The 21,926-nt window shown below is 50.1% G+C and overlaps 8 protein-coding genes across 8 annotated transcripts; 5 read left to right on the top strand and 3 right to left on the bottom strand.

Moving 5' to 3' along the window:
• Nucleotides 1-619: 619 nt before the first annotated feature.
• Nucleotides 620-2,407, top strand: erg5 (C-22 sterol desaturase erg5; the record flags this gene model as incomplete). Its single annotated transcript, XM_041703365.1, has 4 exons — nt 620-779; nt 835-985; nt 1,056-2,304; nt 2,372-2,407. The coding sequence occupies 4 exons, from the start codon at nt 620-622 to the stop codon at nt 2,405-2,407; spliced, it is 1,596 nt and encodes a 531-aa protein (XP_041556058.1).
• Nucleotides 2,408-3,157: 750 nt separating this feature from the next.
• On the bottom strand, nt 3,158-5,131 carry APUU_40307S (signal recognition particle subunit SRP68; the record flags this gene model as incomplete). The annotated part of the gene is made up of 3 exons (XM_041703364.1): nt 3,158-3,677; nt 3,735-4,874; nt 4,941-5,131. The coding sequence occupies 3 exons, from the start codon at nt 5,129-5,131 to the stop codon at nt 3,158-3,160; spliced, it is 1,851 nt and encodes a 616-aa protein (XP_041556057.1).
• Nucleotides 5,132-5,609: 478 nt separating this feature from the next.
• APUU_40306A (putative translation regulator (Cya5)) lies at nt 5,610-9,416 on the top strand (the record flags this gene model as incomplete). Its single annotated transcript, XM_041703363.1, has 1 exon — nt 5,610-9,416. The coding sequence occupies one exon, from the start codon at nt 5,610-5,612 to the stop codon at nt 9,414-9,416; it is 3,807 nt and encodes a 1,268-aa protein (XP_041556056.1).
• A 590-nt stretch (nt 9,417-10,006) lies between these two features.
• MCM3 (MCM DNA helicase complex subunit MCM3) lies at nt 10,007-13,088 on the top strand (the record flags this gene model as incomplete). Its single annotated transcript, XM_041703361.1, has 8 exons — nt 10,007-10,079; nt 10,141-10,159; nt 10,227-10,278; nt 10,345-10,391; nt 10,444-10,546; nt 10,597-10,860; nt 10,916-12,966; nt 13,052-13,088. 8 exons carry the CDS (start codon nt 10,007-10,009, stop codon nt 13,086-13,088), a joined length of 2,646 nt encoding a protein of 881 aa, XP_041556055.1.
• A 1,919-nt stretch (nt 13,089-15,007) lies between these two features.
• APUU_40304S (Spo7-like protein) lies at nt 15,008-16,411 on the bottom strand (the record flags this gene model as incomplete). The annotated part of the gene is made up of 1 exon (XM_041703360.1): nt 15,008-16,411. One exon carries the CDS (start codon nt 16,409-16,411, stop codon nt 15,008-15,010), a length of 1,404 nt encoding a protein of 467 aa, XP_041556054.1.
• Nucleotides 16,412-17,112: 701 nt separating this feature from the next.
• Nucleotides 17,113-18,763, top strand: APUU_40302A (putative alpha/beta hydrolase; the record flags this gene model as incomplete). The annotated part of the gene is made up of 2 exons (XM_041703359.1): nt 17,113-17,274; nt 17,342-18,763. The coding sequence occupies 2 exons, from the start codon at nt 17,113-17,115 to the stop codon at nt 18,761-18,763; spliced, it is 1,584 nt and encodes a 527-aa protein (XP_041556053.1).
• Nucleotides 18,764-19,158: 395 nt separating this feature from the next.
• On the bottom strand, nt 19,159-20,301 carry APUU_40303S (uncharacterized protein; the record flags this gene model as incomplete). The annotated part of the gene is made up of 1 exon (XM_041703358.1): nt 19,159-20,301. The coding sequence occupies one exon, from the start codon at nt 20,299-20,301 to the stop codon at nt 19,159-19,161; it is 1,143 nt and encodes a 380-aa protein (XP_041556052.1).
• A 293-nt stretch (nt 20,302-20,594) lies between these two features.
• On the top strand, nt 20,595-21,782 carry APUU_40301A (TatD family hydrolase; the record flags this gene model as incomplete). The annotated part of the gene is made up of 1 exon (XM_041703357.1): nt 20,595-21,782. One exon carries the CDS (start codon nt 20,595-20,597, stop codon nt 21,780-21,782), a length of 1,188 nt encoding a protein of 395 aa, XP_041556051.1.
• Between the last annotated feature and the right edge of the window lie 144 nt (nt 21,783-21,926).

Raw genomic sequence — 21,926 nt, 5'->3', positions numbered from 1 at the left:
GCCAGCGGAATCTTTGTTACAATACAATACAATGGGCGGAGAAGCTGTCTGCTACCGATCCAACGGTATTGGCTTATTTCGGACTGTCTGCCATTCCTATTGGTGTAAATATTGATAAAAAATTTATAGTGTACTAAACATACCTTGCGTTACACCAAAATACATCAACAGAAGTGAAGTTGCACAAGAATAAGCTCCATGAAAGGGGAATTGAGGGACCAAAGCTACTCGGCAGCGGTAATACTGATCCCGCCATCCCCGCTCAAATTGCTGCCCCCTGTTTTCTCGTCGGTGCTCTGGTCAAGGCATTTCTTTGCCAGCTCGCATGATTAATTCAACTCTCCTCACAGGATTCGAGCCGTTGCCCGAGTCCCCGCTGCACTTCCTGTGATTTGTTGCTTGTCTTTCCCGCATCTCACGTGCTTCCAAGTTGGCTCGAGCGGTTCGCTGTAGTGGACCCAGACAGACCGCGCTTCCATCCGATCGTCTCTACAATTAATTTCCTCCTTATCCGCCAAAACTCCCCCTTTGCGGATCGAGTCTCATCTTCGACCTCAGGATTCTCTGTCCCTCGACCTCTCTCCCACACTCGCTTCCGGAGACTGTTCAATCGTTTGAGATGGCTGAGATCAATGGGAGCTTTGTCTCCCCTGCGGCAGATGCCACTGTCTATCCTGCGCTTTTCCAGCCCGCCGGCTTGGTCGCGGATTTTCTCAGTGGATTGACTTTGTGGAAGACTCTGGCGACTCTGTTCGCCTTGGCCGTGGTCTATGACCAGTGTAAGTTCCGCCGGGAACATCGAGTTACTTCAGCAACTAATTGCCTATCTTACAGTCCGATACATCTACCTCAAGGGTGCCATTGTTGGCCCGACATGGAAACTCCCGTTCATGGGACCCTTCCTGCAGTCCGTCAACCCGAAATTTCACGAATACAAGGCCAAATGGGACAGCGGCGAGTTGAGCTGCGTGTCAGTTTTCCACAAGTATGTCGTGCATTCGCATTCCGAACTGATGTTTTTTTTTTGGGATTGGACACTAATTTCGACGTGTTAGATTTGTTGTCATCGCTTCCACTCGTGATATGTCCCGCAAGATCTTTAACTCGCCCACATATGTCAAGCCCTGTGTCGTGGATGCCGCGCACAAGTTGCTTGGTAAGACCAACTGGGTGTTTTTGGATGGCAAGCAGCACGTTGATTTCCGCAAGGGCTTGAACAGTCTTTTCACTCGCCATGCTCTGTCTTGCTACCTTCCTCGCATGGAGGAGGTCTATAATGACTACTACGCGCGCTTCCTCCAAAAGTCCAAGGAAGCAAACCACGAGCCCACCCCGTGGATGCCGGAATTCCGTGAGCTGATGTGCGCCGTTTCTTGCCGTACATTTGTTGGCCACTACATCTCCGATGAGGCTATTATGAAGATTTCCGATGACTACTACAACATCACCGCTGCGCTCGAACTCGTCAACTTCCCTATCATTCTTCCATTCACAAAGACTTGGTATGGGAAGAAGGCTGCGGATATGGTTCTGGAGGAATTCGCAAAGTGCGCTGCCAAGAGTAGGGCCCGCATGTCTGCTGGTGGTGATATCAGCTGTATCATGGATGCATGGATTAAGGCCCAGCTCGACTCGGCTAAATACCGCGAGAAGATTGCTCAGGGCATTGAGGTCGACTCGTCCGAGAAGCCGCCTCAGGTTCTTCGTGATTTCACCGACTATGAAGTCTCCCAAACCATCTTCACCTTTCTGTTCGCCTCCCAGGATGCGACCAGCTCTGCTTGCACCTGGTTGTTCCAACTCATGGCTGATCGCCCCGAGATTCTTGACAAGGTCCGCGAGGAAAACCTGCGTCTTCGCAATGGAGATGCGAAGGCACCTTTGACTATGGAGTTGCTCGACAACATGACTTACACCCGCGCTGTCGTCAAGGAGACCCTCCGTTACCGCCCTCCTGTCATCATGGTTCCCTACGTCGCCAAGAGAGACTTCCCTATCACCGATAAGATTACTGTGGCCAAGGGCTCTATGATCATCCCATCTGTCTACCCTGCTACTCGTGATGAGGAGGCCTACCCCAATGCGGACTCATTCGACCCTGATCGCTGGGTCACCGGAATCGCCGAACAGCACCCCAAGAACTGGCTTATCTTCGGCACCGGTCCTCACTACTGTCTCGGTCAACAATACGCCGTCTCTAACTTGATGGCGATGATTGCCAAGGCCAGTATGGAGATGGATTGGGTTCACACCCCAACTCCCCAGTCTGAGGATATCAAGGTCTTTGCGACCATCTTCCCTCAGGTATGTTCCTTCACTTTTATTCAATTTTTATATGCATCCCTTGGTTCCCAGACTAACATTGTAACAGGATGACTGCCTTCTTACATTCCGTCCTCGCGCGTGATTCATATTCAAAAGCGATAAACCGGAGTTTCAGTCAATATATTATGTCTTTGTGGCACATCCCACGTGGTGAAACTCAAGCATGCAACCCAGGACCTGAAAAAGCACTCGCTTTGTGGGCCCTCAACCCCGGGGTCTCTGTCCTGGAGATAGAACAACCGAAGGGTTTTCTTCTTTTCCTCTTCTCCCCCTGTATCTATTTTCACGGATCCAAAACGCCACTGTCCGACGGGTGTATCATTTTTGCTGTTCAATTCTGTTTTGTGTGGATAATTCTGGAATAATGCCGGTTCTCCGCCGGTCCCCGACGGCACGTTTCGAAACGGCCTCGCGTTTCGACTCTGCCGCGCGGAGAGCGGAATGGGGAGTTAAGACTGGCTTGGGATAAAACCATGTAATATGGGAATGAGCCACGTGGAGTTGTTTTCATTGCGTGATCTCTTCGTCACGCTTTTCGCCTTCGAATGACCTAGATAATGCTACTTATATTAATATTAATTATGGGATTATTTTGTTATGCAAGAAAACCGTTCTTGAACTGGTGGATTTTAAGTACTTGGAATGTAAAGTAAACCCCGGGTCCGGAAGAACAATCATTTCGAGACTTAGTGAGTGTACGCTATGTAGAAAATTATCCTCTCGAGGTAGACGTGTTACCCTACGTGGAAGATATACTGCATCATCGGTATCTCATTTGTGCATTAATGGTAGATACAAGGAAGAGGTAGCAGAACTAATGTGATAGAATATCTCAACGACCAAAGCCAAACCAGCCGCGTCGGCCAGTCGTCCTTTCTTCAGTTGCTGGCTCTGCCGCTTGGGCCTGGGTGGCACCTGTTGAGACAGCGGCTTTGCCCTCACGCGGATAGTCGATGTAGTTCCACGCGACGTCAAGAAAGAGCGGCTTAACAGGGATTGGGCGTATCTCAGGCGGGTACGGGACAAGGTTATCCAGGTCGAGGCGATCGCCAGAGTACTCGTGGAGACGCTCAACAAGCGGACACTGGTTGGTTGACTTAGAGGATTGCTCTTGGGCGGATATACTCTCGAGGGTGACCAGGCCTTGATATTTGGTGACGAGGGCTCGGAGTTCGTGCTCAAGTGCTTGGGCTTGGTTGAGCGAGACGTCTGATCTTGGTGGTTCGTCAATCTCGACCTTGGACTGGGATGATGCAACGGCTTCTGACGCAAGGGATAGGGCTTGTGAGAACAAGGCGAGGGCATTCTGAGACTTTCCAAGAAGCGCATGAGAGCGGCCAATGGTTAGGCATCTAGTCAAATACATGTTAGTGTAAGCGAATCACCAAGAGGCATGGTGTGAGTCCCACCTTAAGGCACGGAAGTAGTTGCGCTTTGCTTCAAGCTCCCGAACAAAGCCTGTGTCTGCGGCAATACCCGGTAGATCAAGAATGAACTCAATACTCTGCAAGGTGGAATCATACAAAACCACCCTCTCACGCAACCATGTCAATTTCTTGCCGCTGGATTCGTCATACTCAGACGTCGCCTTTTTATTCGACGATTGCATCCGACTAGGCTCAAAGATGATACCGTCGTTCTCACCACACAGAACGCGGTTACGTCCGATTCTCCAGCCCACCAGGGCGTAGTTCACGGCTGTCCGAGTTATTTGCAAGCTTTGCATCCTCTTGTCACTGGGATCCACACCCTCGCCCGCAAGGTCATCAATAGCCGTTTTCGTGGCATCAACCGCGTCTTGGCTGGCGATGATTACGTTATCGTATGCTGCGGCTTTGTCCTTTGCGGAAGCGGAGCTTCCCTCGGGGGCATTGAGCCAAGCAGCAAGCCGAGACTCCTCAGCTGATGCCGCCGCGAGCGCTTGGGAAATCACAGCATCTTCTATTGCGACAGTGTGAGACCTCCAAGTAATACTCTCAGGCAGCTGCTGGACATCCCCATCCGCGGTTCGTCGTGTCCCAGCCGCATCTTCTTTCAGGCAATTGGGGTCGGCCTTCTCAACCTCGGATCTGATGTTTGCGTCACCAGGGAAGTATTCGATGGCCAATGACGGTATAGGATTCGACCGTGGAAGCTTCATCTGATATGCTGCATATCGTAGACTTGGGTCGATATTGCCGGATAAAAGATCACGAAACGCATCCTTCCTTGCGGCTTGGCCTAGCGCAGTATAGATGACCCGCGAAATGGAGTAATTTCGAACGCATTGTTCCCAGCTGCGCTTTTCCAGGCATGATGCCCCAATGAGCGAGCTCAAGTAAGCCCGTGCTTCCAGGATATCGGTGTCAGTAGCGCCAGAGCTGCTCTTATCTTCCAGTAGGACGGCCAGCTGGTTGGCGTATCCAGCCGCTTTGTTTAGTCGCGAGATGATATGACGCCGCGCAGAGCCGGATATTCCTTTCGCTGATGGATCTGCCGAATGTGTTGATTTCATGTGCATCGCTTGAGCCCATGCTCGTTCTGCACTGAGGAGGAGGAGATGGACGTTGCTGCAAGCAATTGTTTATTAGCCCTTGTGATGAAGCATGATGAAAGTTCTCGATTGGGAAGCGTACGCGACATTTTGACCGACATCTTCGGCACTGATAGGAGGCTTAGAGGTATATTTCCGGCCTTTAGGAGTAGTCTGCCCAAGCTTCTTGCGAATATTGTGCAATTTGCGAGTTGTGTGTGCCCGATAGCCATTGTAGTCTCCAGCCACGAGGACCTCCTCTCTCCGAGCGAAGATATAATCGGTAATATCCATGGTTGCAAGCAATTCACTGGCAACTGGCCTGGTCGGGACGAGGGGTTAAATTAGCAATTGTTGTTCATTTGCCCGCTGCATCAACCCCAGCGGAGTGGACGTGGCCCGCCCGATCATAAGGTGCGCGGCCAAACTTAATCCCGAACCTGCTGTTCGGCCTTTTGCTTTCTGCGCCGTTGAACCGCCAAAATTTCGCCTGCCGTCAACATTGCCGATTGAAGCTGCCAACACTGCCTTTTTTTTGACTCTCTTTATTGTTTTATTATAATACCCACGAGCCTCTCGAACTCGGATTGAAATTTAGTTACACGATCTTGCAGGTAGACATCACCTCGGTTGGCTTCGCAGTCTCCGCAACTCTGGGGTGTTCATTGTCTTGCAGCTTTCCTCCCCGAGAACCGAACAGAAACCGATATGCTATCTCGTTTAACGGAACTACGGTGAAAATTTAGGCCAAAGCCTACGCTTTCGAGGGGGGATGCTGGAACGGACCGCGGGATGTGTTGAGAACGCAGGGCGGCGTCTCCTCCGAGACCCAAATGGAGCTCTCCGAAATCGAAAAGCCTTCTGTACCAAGCCTGGGAAATACGCCAGCAGCCACTCCAGTTATTCGAAAAGACAATTTGGTTCTCGGCGGCCGCTGCAATTGCGAGACTCGAGCACAAGCCCCGGCCAAATCCCGAGCGATTCACAAGCCCCAACGCTCGGATTTCTGTATCCCAGTCAGACGCAAGAATTTGTGATTACCCGTTTGCTTCGCTATTCAAGAATCCTGCCTGCGCGAAGGAAGAGAAGGACCGGCGCCCTTGCCTGCAGAACATTTACCTCCCAAACTGAGTTTCATCGAGCAGTTGGAGTGGAAGAGCTGGGCGGCGTTCACGACAATGGGAACAACCAACCGGATAGAGAGTGGTCAAGACATACGCTTGTGGAACTTTTGGGAAAAGGGATACTCAGTGAAGCCGACAGGGCGTGGCAGCTCTATATGCTTGCTGGCCAGCCATCTGATTTAAACCCAACTTTACTTGCGCAGTTCAGCAAATCAGCAAACAAGACGAATCATAGGAGAGCAAAAAACTTGTTCCATGTGATTACTGAGACGTCACGCTCCGCTGAGGACTACCTGAATATAACAAAATCCTGTCTCGCTGCTGAGGAACCGGGAGAACTGATGGGAATCTGCCAGGAAGCAGAAGTTCATGGTCATGGTGTGTCATGTTGGGCTTTCGCTCTAGTCTACCATGTAGAGAGGGCTGAATGGGCCCTCGCTCAAACTTTATATGAAACCTTTCGGTCATGCTCGGATAGCGTCACGCTGTGGGAGACCATGCTCCCGCTCCTGAATCAGTCTTCAGTGCCAACCTATCTGCTTGATTTATCCGTGCAGCTCCAAACCGACGCGAGCATAATAGCCGGTTCAGACGAAACGCAGCCCAAGTTCTTCGATTTCTTTCTCGATAGGGCTTTTAAAACCCAAGCAATCGTGGGGAATGTGTCAACGGAGGACCTTCTCCATCTCCTTCAGAACTTCCGGTCAACAGGGTCCATCGGGGCCCGCGCATTGATTCATTGCATCCATACCCTTCAGAGCTCGAAAACTAGATCGAAAATCATCAGATCCATTGTCGTGTATCGTGAATTCCGCGAGCTTATGGAGGCCTCAGAGCGTCATTGTTCGCTGCTTCGTGATTTACTCGGAAAACTCGCCCGGTTGGAAATTACCACTGGTGTTGAGTATTTTCTCTCCGAATACTCCCATTTTTATTCAAAACCCTCCGTGGAAGCCTTCAGACTCGCTCTTATCGCCTTCTCTCGGGCTCCTGATCCGTCCGGCGTTACGCGAGTGTTCAAAGAATATGTCGCTCAATACGGACAGCCGCAGTCTTGGAAATTACTTACACCTATCCTTTATGCCCACGCCAAAATGGGCAATGTAACCGATACTTTGACTGAGTTTGATAAGCTATCTAAAGATCATGGTCTCACCCCGAATACACATTGTTGGAATATCCTGCTCACGGCTTTTGCAAATGCCGGTGATACCGCAGGATGCTTTTCCCGTTTTAAGATGATGTCTGAACAAGGGGTGAGGCTTGATTCTCACACATTTGGTATCTTAATGGGTTTATGCGCTCGCCGGGGTGAAATTGACATGGTTCTTCAGCTACTCGATACGGCCAAAAAGCGACATGTTAAGCTAACAACTCCTATGCTCGATACAATCGTGGAAGCTTATTGCAGAATCAAGGACTTCAAAGCGGCTGAAAGCTTTGCGAGGACCTGCCTTGAAATCGACGTCGAAGGCTCACGGGTGAGGATGTGGAACGTTTTACTATGGAATTACGCATTTCAGATGGACCTGAAATCTATTTCTAGAGTTCGTTCAACAATGGAGACCGCGGAAATACAGCCCGACGAAATGACCTATTCAACATTCATTCTTAGCTTGGTCCTTCTAAGACAAACCGACTCTGCACGTCGCATCCTTAGGGTGCTTCACCGAAGCGGTCGAATGCACGCTACAGAATTTCATTATGCCCTTGTTCTGTATGGCTACATGAGAGAACGAAATCGTGATATGGTGCACATCATATTTCGTGAGATTGAATCCCGGTTTGGTAAAGCTGGTTTAAGCTCTCGCCTTCTTTATCTAAGAACCGAAGTGCGTCGGGATTTGGGCCTTATCCAAGAGAAAGGAGGTGAGGTGGATAACGCCAACGCTCGTTTGGGGCATGCGGAGGAATTCCTCGCTGAAATCATCAATGATTTTGATCCTGCAAAGCTAGCAACAAGGCAACCAAAACCTGGTGCGAAAAATTCTCGAGCTGCCCAGGCTTTGGCTTTTCCTGCGAGTTATTACGAGTCTCTCATGAAGGAATATGCGAAGAATGGTGCACTAGAAATGGTTAAGCAGCTATTCGACGCATATGCAAAGCTTCAAGGATTGTCGTTCGAAAATGCCCTCGAAGCTGCTCCACTCAACCTTCTTACGCCTCTAGCGCGCGCATATTTAAAGACAGAGCATCACAAACAAGTGGATGAGTGCTGGGAGATTTACTTTCGCCGTGCTCAAGAGATAGGCAAGCCTATGAATGAGAGTGGATGGAACCATTTATATCCGCCAAACGCCCCCGAACCACCGCATTCCACCGTACGAAGCTCTGAAACGAAAGATGATGATGGCTTGCTCATAAAATCGGAGCCGCAAACAACCTCTTTCGCCCCCGAAAGACCTCGAATACTTCCCACATTCCGTTTCTCACTTTCTCGGATCTTGTCTGTGTGCATGCAGTCGCTTGCATACCGAAACAAACTGGCCAAGATAGATCGACTGGTGACAGAGGTTGAGAGCGCTGGGTTCGTTTTGACAACTTTTAATTGGTCTACATACGTGCAGCTGTTTGCCTCCTCTGATAAGCCGTCGCATACGCTTAGAGCCTTCGCAGTTTTCGAGGAAAAATTCATGCCAGCATTCCCAGGATGGAAATACTTTCGGAGGTCACAGGGTATAAAACACTCCGATGTATCCTCTGCATTTGACATAATCGAGAAACGCGGCATGCGAAAGCAAGGCAGCATGTTGGGTCCGAGGGGCAAGAAATACTGGAGCGAAATGAATCCAGATTTCATGCAACCCACCTACCCTACGCTCGTGCACATTGCCGCTGCTCTACTTCGGGTCCGTGGGAGAAGCATCGAAGACGGAAATGCCCAACTTGTTTCTCTCTACAAAACTGCCCCCAAAACAATTGCAGCCATAGCTGAAATGCCGCGTATGCGGGACAAGTTCCAGGGTGTTCTGCTACGACGTTACCCGTTGCAACCTGATCCAGTACGCCCCGAAAAGGAGCAGTTCGTGTGGACGGGCGGAATCCTGGGAGTGGGTGGACGCCGTAGGATGCCACAGAGTGCGGAGTCTCGCGAAGAACAACTATCCAAATTATCAGATGAACTACCCTCGCAAGGTATTGACACCGGCAATGATAACTCGCCTCGTTCTGAAGGCGCCAGGGCAGCTGTATCGCCATCGAGTCTAGATACCCACGGTTTTGCAGAGCCTCATTCGTCATATTGGTCAACGTTAACATATGAGGATAAATTCGATCTTGAAGCTGATACGCTACTATCGACAAGGCGCAGACTACTGGGAAACGACGATGAATTGATGGATGATGATTCTGTGGACGACGAACTGCTGGAAGATGAAGATCTCGTATCTGCGGAACAAGAAGACGAATTTCAAGCACCGCAGGAGTCGAGTGATAATAGAGTTACGCCGCCCTGATGAGGAGGCACCAAGCGACCAGGCGAAGTACCTATCTTGAGCAGACTGCCGAAATGAGCAGCATTACTAGGTGGTAGGCCCACCGACATTATACTTGTACAAAATGATTTTTATGTATTATACTGTATTATATTGTAATATATGATATAACGTTATATTTACCAATATATTCTTCAATAACCAAGACTCATGATTTTATAATCCGTCATCAAGCGTTTTATACTGCTTCGTTTTGTGGTCTGGCAATCGACTACCTACCTTCTATGTACCTCCAATGTAGTTAAGTGATTTTCGGGGCGGAAAAGCCGATCCGACCTTCTGATTAGTCATTAAACTAACGCGTCGCACCGGCGCGGCGTCCAGACGCGTTGCAATTATGCCTAATTGGGACGACGTGTTAGTAAAGAATCTCCATCCCACCCTTCCATGATTCTTCAGTCACCATAGGGATTCAAGATCCATCACTGCAAAATCGACCAATTTGTCACACCAATCGACCGAAGAGCTCCAGTACTCTGCGACTTATTGGTCCCATTACTTGTCATTTTTCCCTCATTTCTATCCTACCGTCGGTGGAATCACTCTTCGTCATGGACGGAGCCCAACTCCGTGATGAGGCCGCTCAAGATCGAGTGCGAGCCGCCACCGAATTTCTTGATCCGAGTAAGCACCATAATAGTCTTTCGAATTGTTTTGTGTTTTACTAACGGCTTTTCTTCAATAGCTGATACTCGAGAGCGGAGGTCAGTTGTCATCTACCTGGGCCCCTTCTTGAAACACTTGAACCGAGATCCTGACCGAATTGAATAGCTACCGAGCAGATATTGTACTGATGCTGAACCGGAAATTACGGCGGTTGATTGTGCGTATTCTCTCGCTTTATTGGCATTAGTAGAAATTGAATAGGGCCCTAATAGTTCGCATGCAGGTCAGCATCGATGAAATTCGAGCGCATAACCGTGAAATGGCGGAAGGGTAAGCTGAAGTGTCTACATAATGTATTAATTGCTGTTAACTAGGATTATAGCCTTCTTACATCCCCATTTGACTGGTCGGACGCATTCGACAGAGCCCTCAAGCATATTATTGGGACGCTAGGCCGCCCGGCGAGTGAAACTGCAGACGATGTAGTATGCTTCCCCGCTCACGACTGTCTCATGAGCCCTCTAACATACAACAGAACTATTACTGTGCTTACATCGGAGCTTTCGGAGAATTCTCATGTAACCCAAGAACACTCGGATCCTCACACCTGAATCGGATGGTTTCCCTGGAAGGCATTGTCACGAAATGTTCCTTGGTCCGGCCGAAAATCATCCAAAGTGTGCATTACAATGAGAGTAAAGATAGATTTGTTGCGAGGAGATACAGGGATCAGACCATGACAGCCAGCGGCGTAACAAATATGAACGTTTATCCACAGGAGGATGATGAGAAGAATCCGGTATGTCTTATCGAGAGATTCGGATTGCACGCAGCTAACCTTTCTCATGGAATAGCTTATTACTGAATACGGATATTCTACATATATGGACCATCAAACTATATCCATCCAAGAAATGCCCGAACGTGCCCCAGCTGGCCAGCTTCCCCGAAGCGTCGACGTCATCGTGGACGACGATTTGGTTGATCGAGCGAAGCCCGGAGACAGAATTCAGCTGGTGGGAATCTACCGTTCTTTAGGAAACCGAAACGCGAGTTCCGGGTCTTCTACCTTCCGCACGCTCGTCATGGCAAACAACATCATTCAGCTATCTTCAAAATCCGGTGGAGGGATTGCGCAGGCAACTATCACGGACACTGATATTCGGAACATCAACAAGATCTCCAAGAAGAAACACGTTTTCGAATTGCTGTCCAACTCTCTCGCCCCTAGCATTTATGGTCACGATTATATCAAAAAGGCTATTTTGCTCATGCTTTTGGGCGGCATGGAAAAGAATCTTGATAACGGCACACACTTGCGTGGTGACATCAACATTCTCATGGTTGGAGACCCTTCAACCGCGAAATCTCAAATGCTCCGATTTGTTCTAAACACTGCCCCTCTCGCGATAGCTACGACTGGTCGCGGTTCTTCTGGTGTTGGTCTCACTGCTGCCGTCACCTCAGACAAGGAGACAGGAGAGCGAAGGCTTGAGGCCGGTGCCATGGTGCTGGGTGATAGGGGCGTGGTCTGCATTGATGAGTTCGATAAGATGAGTGATGTTGACCGTGTGGCTATTCACGAAGTCATGGAGCAACAAACGGTCACCATTGCCAAAGCAGGTATCCACACCAGCCTGAACGCTCGCTGCAGTGTTCTGGCTGCTGCGAACCCTATTTATGGCCAGTATGACCCTCACAAAGACCCCCACAAGAACATTGCTTTGCCCGATTCCCTTTTGTCACGTTTCGATTTGTTGTTCGTCGTGACAGATGACATCGAAGATGCTAGAGACAGAATGGTTTCAGAGCACGTTTTACGTATGCACCGATATCGCCAGCCGGGCACCGAGGAAGGCGCTCCCGTGCGGGAGCAGCTCAATCAGACCCTAGGTGTTGGTATCGATGACGCCGAGGACACAAACCAGCCCACTGAAGTCTACGAGAAGTTCAACTCCATGCTGCATGTTGGAATCGCCATGGCAAACCGAGGCCGGAAGAAGGACGTTGAGATCCTGAGCATCCCGTTTATCAAGAAATACATTCAATACGCGAAGTCAAGAGTCAAGCCATTCCTAACGAAAGGTGCTGCTGATCACATCGTTGAAACCTATTCTGCGCTGAGAAACGACGAGCTGTCGGCAAACCAGCGACGAACATCGCCAATTACTGCCCGTACCCTAGAAACCCTAATCCGTCTGTCAACCGCGCATGCGAAATCACGTCTTTCTAGCCGGGTTGAGGAGAAAGATGCCAGGATAGCAGAATCTATCCTGCGATTTGCTATGTTTAAAGAAATCGTCGAAGATGGACGCCGTAAGAGAAGAAAGGTCACCACCTTCGATGAGGACTCCGAAACGAGTGATTCTGACTCGGATGATGATGATGATGACCGTACACCTACAAACACTTCATCCGCAACCCCTCGCTCTACCAGGAGAAACTTGCGAGCACGCGCAGCACAGGCTCGCGCAGAGGAAAATGATGACGTCGAAATGGGTGCAGAAGGTGATGATGTTTCCGTCGACGGCGACGGCCTGTACAACTCAAGCCCTCGCGGACAGCGGATACAATCGAGCCAGTCTCGCATGTCCGTTGCATCGTCCCGGCCCGCCTCTCAGCTTGTCGAATCCCAAACCGACACCTCACAATCACAGAATACATCTAGCGCCTCTGCGCCGTCCCAGGCTATTCAACCTGCGCGTTTGACAGTCTTCCGTCAAGCACTCGGTCCCTTGATGGGAACCAAGCTCTTTACATCGGGAGACACAGCTGACGTCGAGGAGCTCATTGGCGCCGTCAACACAGCAGTGCGCACGTCGCGCTCTCTAGGCGAATCACAAGTCTTCCAACGGCCAGAGGCAATCCAGGCTTTGACAGCTATGAATGAGAGAAACGAATTGATGTAAGACGACCCCTGCAATTTTCAATCGCGAGTTCAACTTTTTTTTTTTTTTTGTTTTTAACTAACCTCTTTCTTTCCTCTCTAGGTACCTTGAAGACGATGAGACCGTGTACCGGATTTAGACGATTACAACATACCACTTAACGAAAGCCGCATATCTATTTTGGAACTTGAATTGATAACGGGTTGGGATCGCGTGTTTCTCAGTCTCCATTGTCTTTCGAGTCTATTTTTTTTTCTATTAGATCTATTATAATAGTTCATGTCACGGGCGTTCCGGATGGTTACCTACCGAGCAAAAATCTACGAGCACCCTGTCGCCTGCCCTTCTTGTTTTAGTAGGTGAGACTACTAGTTTACAACTCCATAGAAGAACCCATTATTGGCCGTCGAATGAGCCCCAATACGCAATCCCTTCTTTAGCCAGTATGATTATGCCAAGGGTTTAGATGTAACCCATTTCTTCTTAATGTTGACGGAAAGGCTCTCCTGGGCATCTGTTGGGACCTGAAGCTGAAAGACTATCGTCAAGAAGACAGAACCCGCCTAAACACCAACTCCGTGCTTGATGAGCATATCACAGGGGCTTCAGAGCAAATAAATTATCATGACCTTGCCAAGCTAGCCATTCTTACTTGGAACTTTGATGCATCATCCCAATTGCCATCTCAACAACTCTTTTGCTTCTTCGCTCATCTACATGATGAAGTTGACACCTTTTATTCTATGCTTCATACAAGCTACAGCAACCGCATTGAAAGCTTTCCAACAAACCGTTACAGAACTTCTCAGTTTCCTCAAAGATCGTTTGGAAAATGAATGGAATTTAATAATGAAATGCATGTCCCTGGAACAACCAACTGTCACACCATATGGTATTCAATATCGTCTTGGAACCTGCTAGCCGCGGACATACCTTTTGGATACTGCTTCACCCATGATGATTGCAGGCGCCATACTAGTTCCGCTGACACTGTCTGCTCAAGGCCTCAGAATGATAGCAGCAGCCATCCAGGAAAGCCAAAACAACCAGGTGATTCAACTTCCAACGCGGAGAAAAAAAATGATAAAGAAGAGCAAGTACCGTCCAGCAATCACACCAAGGACCAAAATACCACTGTCATTAGGGCGGAGTCTGTGGAAGTCCAAGATACCAAGCGACAGCATCGGATTTCCCTCTTTCTTTTCTTAACCCTAGACATTCACCGATATTTTCATGCGACATTCCAGCTGCACCACAGCACAAAATCTGCAAGATAGAAGCAGATCAAGCACGACATCGTAGCAGTGTAGGGAATGGATCTCCTAATCTCCTTAGGCATACTGACCGAGTTTACTCTGTATATGACACAGAGTGCTTACATTCCTTTTGTCACACAGAGTAAGAATATATTTACGAAGATTGTCGACGTCGTGCATTTCGAATGGGTGTATTCCTCTCCTCCCGTTCAACTACTGCCTGAAAATCCAGTTTGCTGGACCCTGGTTGATGCAAGGGGGATGGGTGTCCATCATGTATTTCCTCCGAGCTGGGTGAAGGGAAGACGGATTCAGAGTAACCCTCCACTCGATCTGGTAGTGAATACAGTCTGTGGATTGTCCATCCCATGTTCCATCATTGCGCGTTTGCTTAGACCAGGTGGGACTCAGGAAGCGTTAAGTAAGAAAAAGCCGTGGCTGACAAGCTGAGTATGGTGATAAGCAGGGCCATGAGTATCCCCTAGATTGTCACTTTGAAATGGGAGTGAGAGAGGGAAGTGACACTTTACCATACCAGATTCTCGAGGTACACTCCGGCTTCTAAGAAAGCTCCCGCTGTAACAGCTAGTCACTCCTGGCATTATCTTGTCTTGTGTGCTTAGTGTGCAACTCATCAAACAAATCTGTAAAGATTGAAACAGAGAGTGCGAGGGATTTTTGATAACTTGAAGCACGCTCTCACCATGGACTGAAATTAATTATGTTGGGTATAATATACTGCTAAGTACAGAAACAAAACAAGACCGAAAATCAAGCACACATGCCGGAGTGAAAAATCGAATCACCTTTCTATACCGTCTTCTTTCTTTTTGTCTTTGTCTGGTAACAATCCCATTGTAGAAGCGGAGTCATCTGATGAGAATGACGCGGTGCGTACACCCTCCCGGATCTGCGCTTGAGTTAAAGGAGAAATGCCGCGATTCAGTGTCTTCGACCCATTCCTCTTCCGACGTTGGCCCTGTTCAGGTCCTGAGCCTGGAGTGGATGGTGTAAGGCTGCTTCGGCGGGGACGGCCTGTTGCGGATGATCGGGACGGTGGCCGCTCGTCTGTGTCGACGGGAGTACTGCTGCGCGACGGCGTACGAGAATGTGAACCGGAGCGCGATGAGCGTCGAAGGGGTGACTTTGAGTCGTGGGCTAACTTGGAAATGCTTGGGTGAACATGATGGCTGTGACGGTGACCCTTATCACCTTCAATAGTCCTGTGTAAAGTGGCCGCAGCAAGTCGACGACGTCGCGACGCCTTCCATCCAAGTCCTATCCACCAGAACCATGACCCATCGAGATGAGCGAGTTGGCGCTCCTTCTGGCGCAGTTTCCCGCGAAGTTGGGCCCGTCGTTCATTTTCCTTGTCCCAAAAGTCAGTGCGATAGTCGTCCCAATTGCCTCGAAATTCGGGAGAAAACAATTTCGGCAGCAAAAGCAGCCGAATATGGTCGCCGCCTGGGCTGAGGTCTTCCTCCACAAGTCCGGATTCCGGGTCAATATTGTAGTAATACTGGTGGGAAGTGCGACCACCACGTTTCTCGGATAACGGACGGTCGAGGTAGTGGAAATCCCCTACTGCGGAGGGGGAGAAGGGAGTAGAGAATGGAAACAGAAAAGAGAGATACGAGAGCATTTCCTGCCACCAGGGACCCCTAATTACCACGATCTTGGTGTTCATGGTTCGTAAGCCGCGATTGGCAATGGCAAGCCATCGTCGGGGCCATCGGATGCCACGCTCCCATTGACCAGTGCCCCAAACAAGGAGTGCTGTTACCACACCTCCAAGTAGCGCAACCCGTTCCCACATCTCGACAACCCAGTATACCGATCCTCCAACTCCGCGTCCGTCTTCACGTGGACGCAGGAACAGTGCATAGCCAAAGTATGTAATCCATGCTGCAAGCAAGAGTAGGAAAAACGTGTTCTGTCGCCGGCGTTCCCGCAGCGCCAGGTACTGGGATCTTAGCGAGTTTTCGAGTATGAGAAGATTCAAATATATCTGAGGGGGAGAGGAGGGTAGAGTCGAGAGGGGATCGGTGGTGGACGACGGCGAGGGTGTCATTGAATCAGGCGAGCCCGAGGGGTAGGTCTCTTGGCTGGGCGTAAATGGTTCTGCAGACGGAGCTGATAAAGAGCGTAAACGATTACTGGGGGCTGGAGAGCCTTTCACGAGCTGGTCCAGACTCGGCGTCGCCATGATTATGGGTGGTTTGAAAGTGGGAGTGGGCTAAGGGCAGGTTGGGCGGGCCTCGGAAGACAGCTATGCGACGAGGAGTTATGTGAGAGAAGAGCAAATTGAGTAGGATGATTGAAAGATCATGGCCGCTGCACGGCTTTGAGCTATCTCATCGCGTGGAGAGCGATGTTATGTGTTGGCGACGGTCTTGCGGGTTGAAGAGAGTGCAGTGCTGGTGTTGAGAAGGAAGAATCCCAGCACCGTAACAGTCGGGACGACGGGGATGGTCGCTCTTCGGCGGGCAACAACTTCATGTGGCAATCTCCACCACTTCAACTCCTAAAATCTGCCTCTTCGATCAACTCAACACCGCAAACTACGCGCTCTTGAGTCTCTACACAGTTATTCAATCCTTATCGCCGCGTCTGCCCGAGTTTCGCTCATTTTTCGTTCGACTGACGTTGAGACTTTCCATTGGTCGGGGATAACCGGTCTTTGGCGCTGTCGACCCTTTTTTCCGTCATCATCGCCTCCTGTTGCCTATTAGCCACATTATTTCTTATGAGCGAGAGTAACAGACGGAGAGTCCTTCTCTTCTGTTACTCTGACCTTTGCGCGACAAGGTGCCACCCGTCCAACCTTATTTGCGACTTTTCCATGCACCCCGATCTAAGGCCTCCGCCTCACTGAATACCGCTTTGTCTCGCCGTCTGACGTCGTCAATGGCATCCGAATCCCTAAATTCTTCACGCGGCGAGTTTCAAGACCGCAACCAACAGAATTCCGCAGCCGACAACGTTCCTCACGCCGCTCGCGGAACCGCCGCGACTCCATCTCCAATGGCGTGGTTTCCTTTAGGCTATCGAGAGGGGTTCAGCCAGTGGGTATGTCTATAATCTCAGAGACGCGAAGAGAAGTCGGATTGGTGCATGATTGCTGACGTTTCTACAGTGGTCTTCTATGCCAGCTGCCACAGCTGAACACAAGGTCCTCACCTATCTCCCTTACCTCCAGCACCAGCCGCCCACCCATTTACAGACCGGAAAGACATCGAATGGCGGGACCGGTGAAACTGCAAGCCTACAATCTGCGGATCAGAGCCAGCAAGGCGAGGTAGCGGCCAATTCTATGGATGACCCGTACGGACCGCGACGATGGCTATCCAGTATGGTTCAACTAAGTGGCCAAAACCGCGCTCTCAACGAATTTTCTGTAGAGCGAGTGGGAGAGGAGGCAGACCAGCACTTGGTTATGCTCCACGGATATGGAGCCGGGCTAGGATTCTTTTATAAGAATTTCGAGCCTTTGAGCCGGCTGGGAGGATGGCAACTCCACGCGCTAGATCTACTCGGCATGGGTCGCAGCACCCGCCCATCCTTTCGCATTAAAGCCAAGGAACGTGAAGATGCTATCAGAGAAGCCGAAGACTGGTTTGTTGATGCGCTGGAAGAATGGCGCGTCAAACGCAACATTGAGCGCTTCACACTTCTGGGACATAGCCTAGGCGGATACATAGCCGTGAACTATGCGCTCAAATACCCAGGACGCATCAACAAGCTGATCTTGGCTTCACCCGTGGGAATCCCAGAGGATCCTTATGCGATGTCATCTGAATTGCCCCAGAAACAAGATCAGGCCGCCATCGCGGCTTCCTCTGCGGCAGTGCCACCTGGCGATGCTCCTAAGGGCGACAATAACATTCTTCTCAAGGGTCCTCCGGCAGACGCATCGTCAGACCGTCCTCCTCGTCGCACAATCCCCAAATGGTTTGCCTACCTATGGGAAGCGAACATCTCACCGTTCAGTCTTATCCGATGGACCGGGCCTCTTGGACCGCGTCTCGTCTCGGGTTGGACATCCCGCCGCTTTTCTCATCTCCCGGCCGACGAAGCTAAGGCTCTGCACGACTACTCATATTCAATCTTCAGCATGCGCGGTAGCGGCGAGTATGCTCTCGCCTACATCCTCGCACCAGGAGCATTCGCGCGAAGCCCACTTATCCGACGAATTGAAGGCGTTGGCCGGCAGATGATTTCCGCTTCCGTTCCTCCTTCGCCCTCTTCTGAAACCAGCATTGCCGAAATCAACAAGGCTAGGCGCGAAAATGGTCTCCCAGTCGTCTTTATGTACGGTGACCATGATTGGATGGACTACAAGGGCGGTATGGCAGCAGCGGCCAAGATGAGAGACGAGAAGCAGCGTGTCCTTGAAGATGCGACGCCGGAGGAGCGCAAAGCAGACAATGGCTCAGCTAAGGTTGTCATGATCAAGAATTCCGGACACCACGTTTACCTGGATGGCTGGGAGCAGTTCAACGATGCTGTTCTTTCGGAGATGGACGATGTGGCCCGGAAGGAACGGTCTAGGCCATAATTCACCTATTATAGGTATTGCTACTCTCCTTTTCTTTAGCGTTTGTTTTAACTAGGGTTTATTGGGTGTATAGATCAGCGAGGTGTCGATTTTTGTATCTGCTGGGGGTGCGGCCTCGGTCGTTTAATGCGGCTTTAAGGCCTGCCAGGTACAGGTATTAGATGTACATATGGATAGAAATGTGAATTCAATGTCAGAATATATGTTGGTCATCCCATCCAGTCATCAAGTAAGGGGCGAAATGAACCAAAAAAAAAAAAGGCCACAGCGCTGTTGTGCAGAAGGCATGTTAGATCTTCAAATCATTATATATATCTTCGTTAAATCTCCGCAGTCACGCAAAAGCCAGAACATCAACGCATCATGAAACTCAGAAAAGACGGGATTAGACAAGATTAGCGATTTCCTAGACTAGGGATTTGATGAGCTTTCCCAATCCCAATCTGCTCCTTCTGGATGGCAACCCTAGCTGACTTCCGCTCTTCGTTTGGGGTCGTGTTACTTGTCGTTTGCGCTCCATTACCACCAGAGCTCATCGGCTGCAGGGAAAAGTAGCCACCCGCTCCGCTACTCACTAAGCTCATCATCGAGTTCGCATTATGTCCCCATTCTTCAAACAACGATGTATGAGACTTTGAACGAAGGGAATCACCCATGAACTGTAATGCATTCCGTCCATGACGAGGATCCTCGCGGAAGTGAACTTGCGAAGTCGGCGATAGCGCACCCCCAGGGACAGCAGATGTAGTCGCTGACCGACGATGATGGCGCTGTCCTTTGATGCTCCTCTTCGCGTCTGCGCTGCCAGGTATGCCTACGCGGCTGTTTCTCCTTGCTCCAGGAAGGTAGGGCTCTGCTGAGGTGTCTCCGTGAAGTAGGTTATGACTGCTACTGCTACCGCGGCGAAGCATGAGAGGCTGCGACGGTAGTTCCAGGCGACTGTTCATGGAGAGCCATGCAATGTCGTCGACTTCGTCGCTGACGCTGTTGGCCGAGGATGGTGTCGTGCGGCCAGAGCGGTACCCTGGGGATTTCGTGTAAGATGGTGGACATCGCCATCCGCCGAGGCCTTCAAAGTCTCGGTATTCGTCGCCGTTTATGAGGCTTTGCAATCCTGGCAAGTTTGCGTAGGAATGGCTTTGATGAAGGCTTGGTCTGTGAGTGTATCTGTTCTCGAGAGTATAGAGAGGGCTGTCTTGGTTATTTTGAGCATCTAGTGGTGGGTTGGAGCTACCCATGCGGAGTCCTAGACTTGGACGACTCTGGCTTCGGAAAGCGAGCGGCGTGTGCAAGAAGCCATAGTCGGATGAGCGCCGTCTGTTGGGGGTGTTCGGCCCTGAAACACTGAAGCTCAAGAAAGACCAGTTGGGTGAAGGAGGGATGGTAAAAAGGTTCGTTAAGAGAGCGTAGCATAATTCAATTGAAATGACAGTTAGCTGTAAAGACAGCGCTACGGCGGAGAAAAAGATGGTGATGGATGCAGTTATGGCGAGGGGAATTGAGATAAGCGCGAGGAATGGGAGGGTAAGTAGAGTCATGGTGGTGGACATGTAGGCGGGGTCGTAGTATATCTTTTACAGGGTGATTGCACAGAAAAGCTCCGTATGAGAAGCAGGATAGAACCAAAACTTCATAACTGAACGCAAACAACACAAATTCATTTGGAAAGACACCTCTTTGACGGAGAGCTGCTTGGTGTTGGGTGATCTCGACCGTTGAAATGCGGAGAGAAGCATGTGATTGAGTTGTGCCTCAGGCACCGACAACGGTCTGATGCATTACATCAGTCCTTTTTCCACATCTATCCAGTAAGTATCCCACTCAGCCTACCATGAGCCAAGCCAATTCTCAAGATGAGACCGGATTTCCTTGGGAAATTGGCGTGTTCGACGCTCATTGCCACCCCACAGACACCATGGCATCCATTGCTGACATCCCCGCCATGAAAGCAACAACGCTTACCGTCATGTCCACACGGGCTGACGATCAGGACCTTGTTTTCCAAACCGCAAGCAATGTCGCCAAAGATTCCGGCAATGGGACTACAGAGCGTATTTTACCGTGTTTCGGCTGGCATCCATGGTTTTCGCACCAAATCATAGATGACACGGCCGCCAAATCAGAAAGCGAGGAAGAACCCTCGTCGGCAGCCGACATAAAAAAGTCTCATTATAGTAAAGTGCTGAAGCCCTCCCCAGGCGACGACTTCATTTCCACTCTTCCCGAACCTAAACCGCTTTCCGAACTCCTTTCAGAAACGCGGTCCAGGTTGTTGAAATTCCCCAATGGGCTTGTCGGGGAAATCGGTCTTGATCGTGCTTTCCGACTCCCACAGGCCTGGACTCAGGAGGAGATCGAGACCCGGGATGGCCGGACGACTCCGGGTTCACGAGAGGGCCGACAGCTCTCTCCGCACCAGGTTCGGCCGGACCATCAGAAGGCAGTTCTTGAAGCCCAACTGCGCCTGGCCGGGGAGCTCCAGCGCCCTGTGTCTGTACACAGTGTCCAGGCTCATGGCGCCGTATTTGATGTCTTCAAGAGTCTGTGGTCAGGCCATGAGCGGAAAATCCCTTCAAGACGGGAACGAAAGCGTCGACATAGTCATGCCGAGGCTCATGCGGACAGCGACGCAGAAGAGCAGAATCTGCAGGATAATGCGCAGAAATCAAACGGAGAACAGGAACCCCTCCCGTTCCCACCGCGGATATGCATGCATTCGTACTCTGGCCCTGCGGAAGCCTTGAAACAATTCCTGCACTTGTCTAACCCTTCAGATGTTTATTTCTCATTCTCGAGCGTCATTAATTTCGGCCATCAATCCAATAGGTCTGTCGCGGTGATCAAGGCCTTGCCAGATGACCGGGTGTTGGTTGAGAGTGATTTACATATTGCTGGACAGGAGATGGATGATAGGCTGGAAGACGTAACTCGACAAATATGTGAAATACGTGGGTGGGCTCTGCGGCAAGGGGTTCAGCAGCTGGCGGATAATTGGAGACGTTTTGTGTTTGGTGAATGACGATCCGCAATCAAATTCCTCAATGAACTGAGAGCTTGAGACATTCTCCAGTTCAAATGTAATGTCTTGTTCCATGGAATTGGATTTTTTGTTTATCGAAGAATGTTTTGATGGATTGAGGTGGTACTGGAGTTGTACTGTGGT

This window comes from Aspergillus puulaauensis, chromosome 4, assembly GCF_016861865.1.
Source record: "Aspergillus puulaauensis MK2 DNA, chromosome 4, nearly complete sequence".
NCBI classification, from domain to species: domain Eukaryota; kingdom Fungi; phylum Ascomycota; class Eurotiomycetes; order Eurotiales; family Aspergillaceae; genus Aspergillus; species Aspergillus puulaauensis.
The sequence above is the reverse complement of the archived record's forward strand: the minus strand, read 5'-3'. Positions and strand labels throughout refer to the sequence as shown.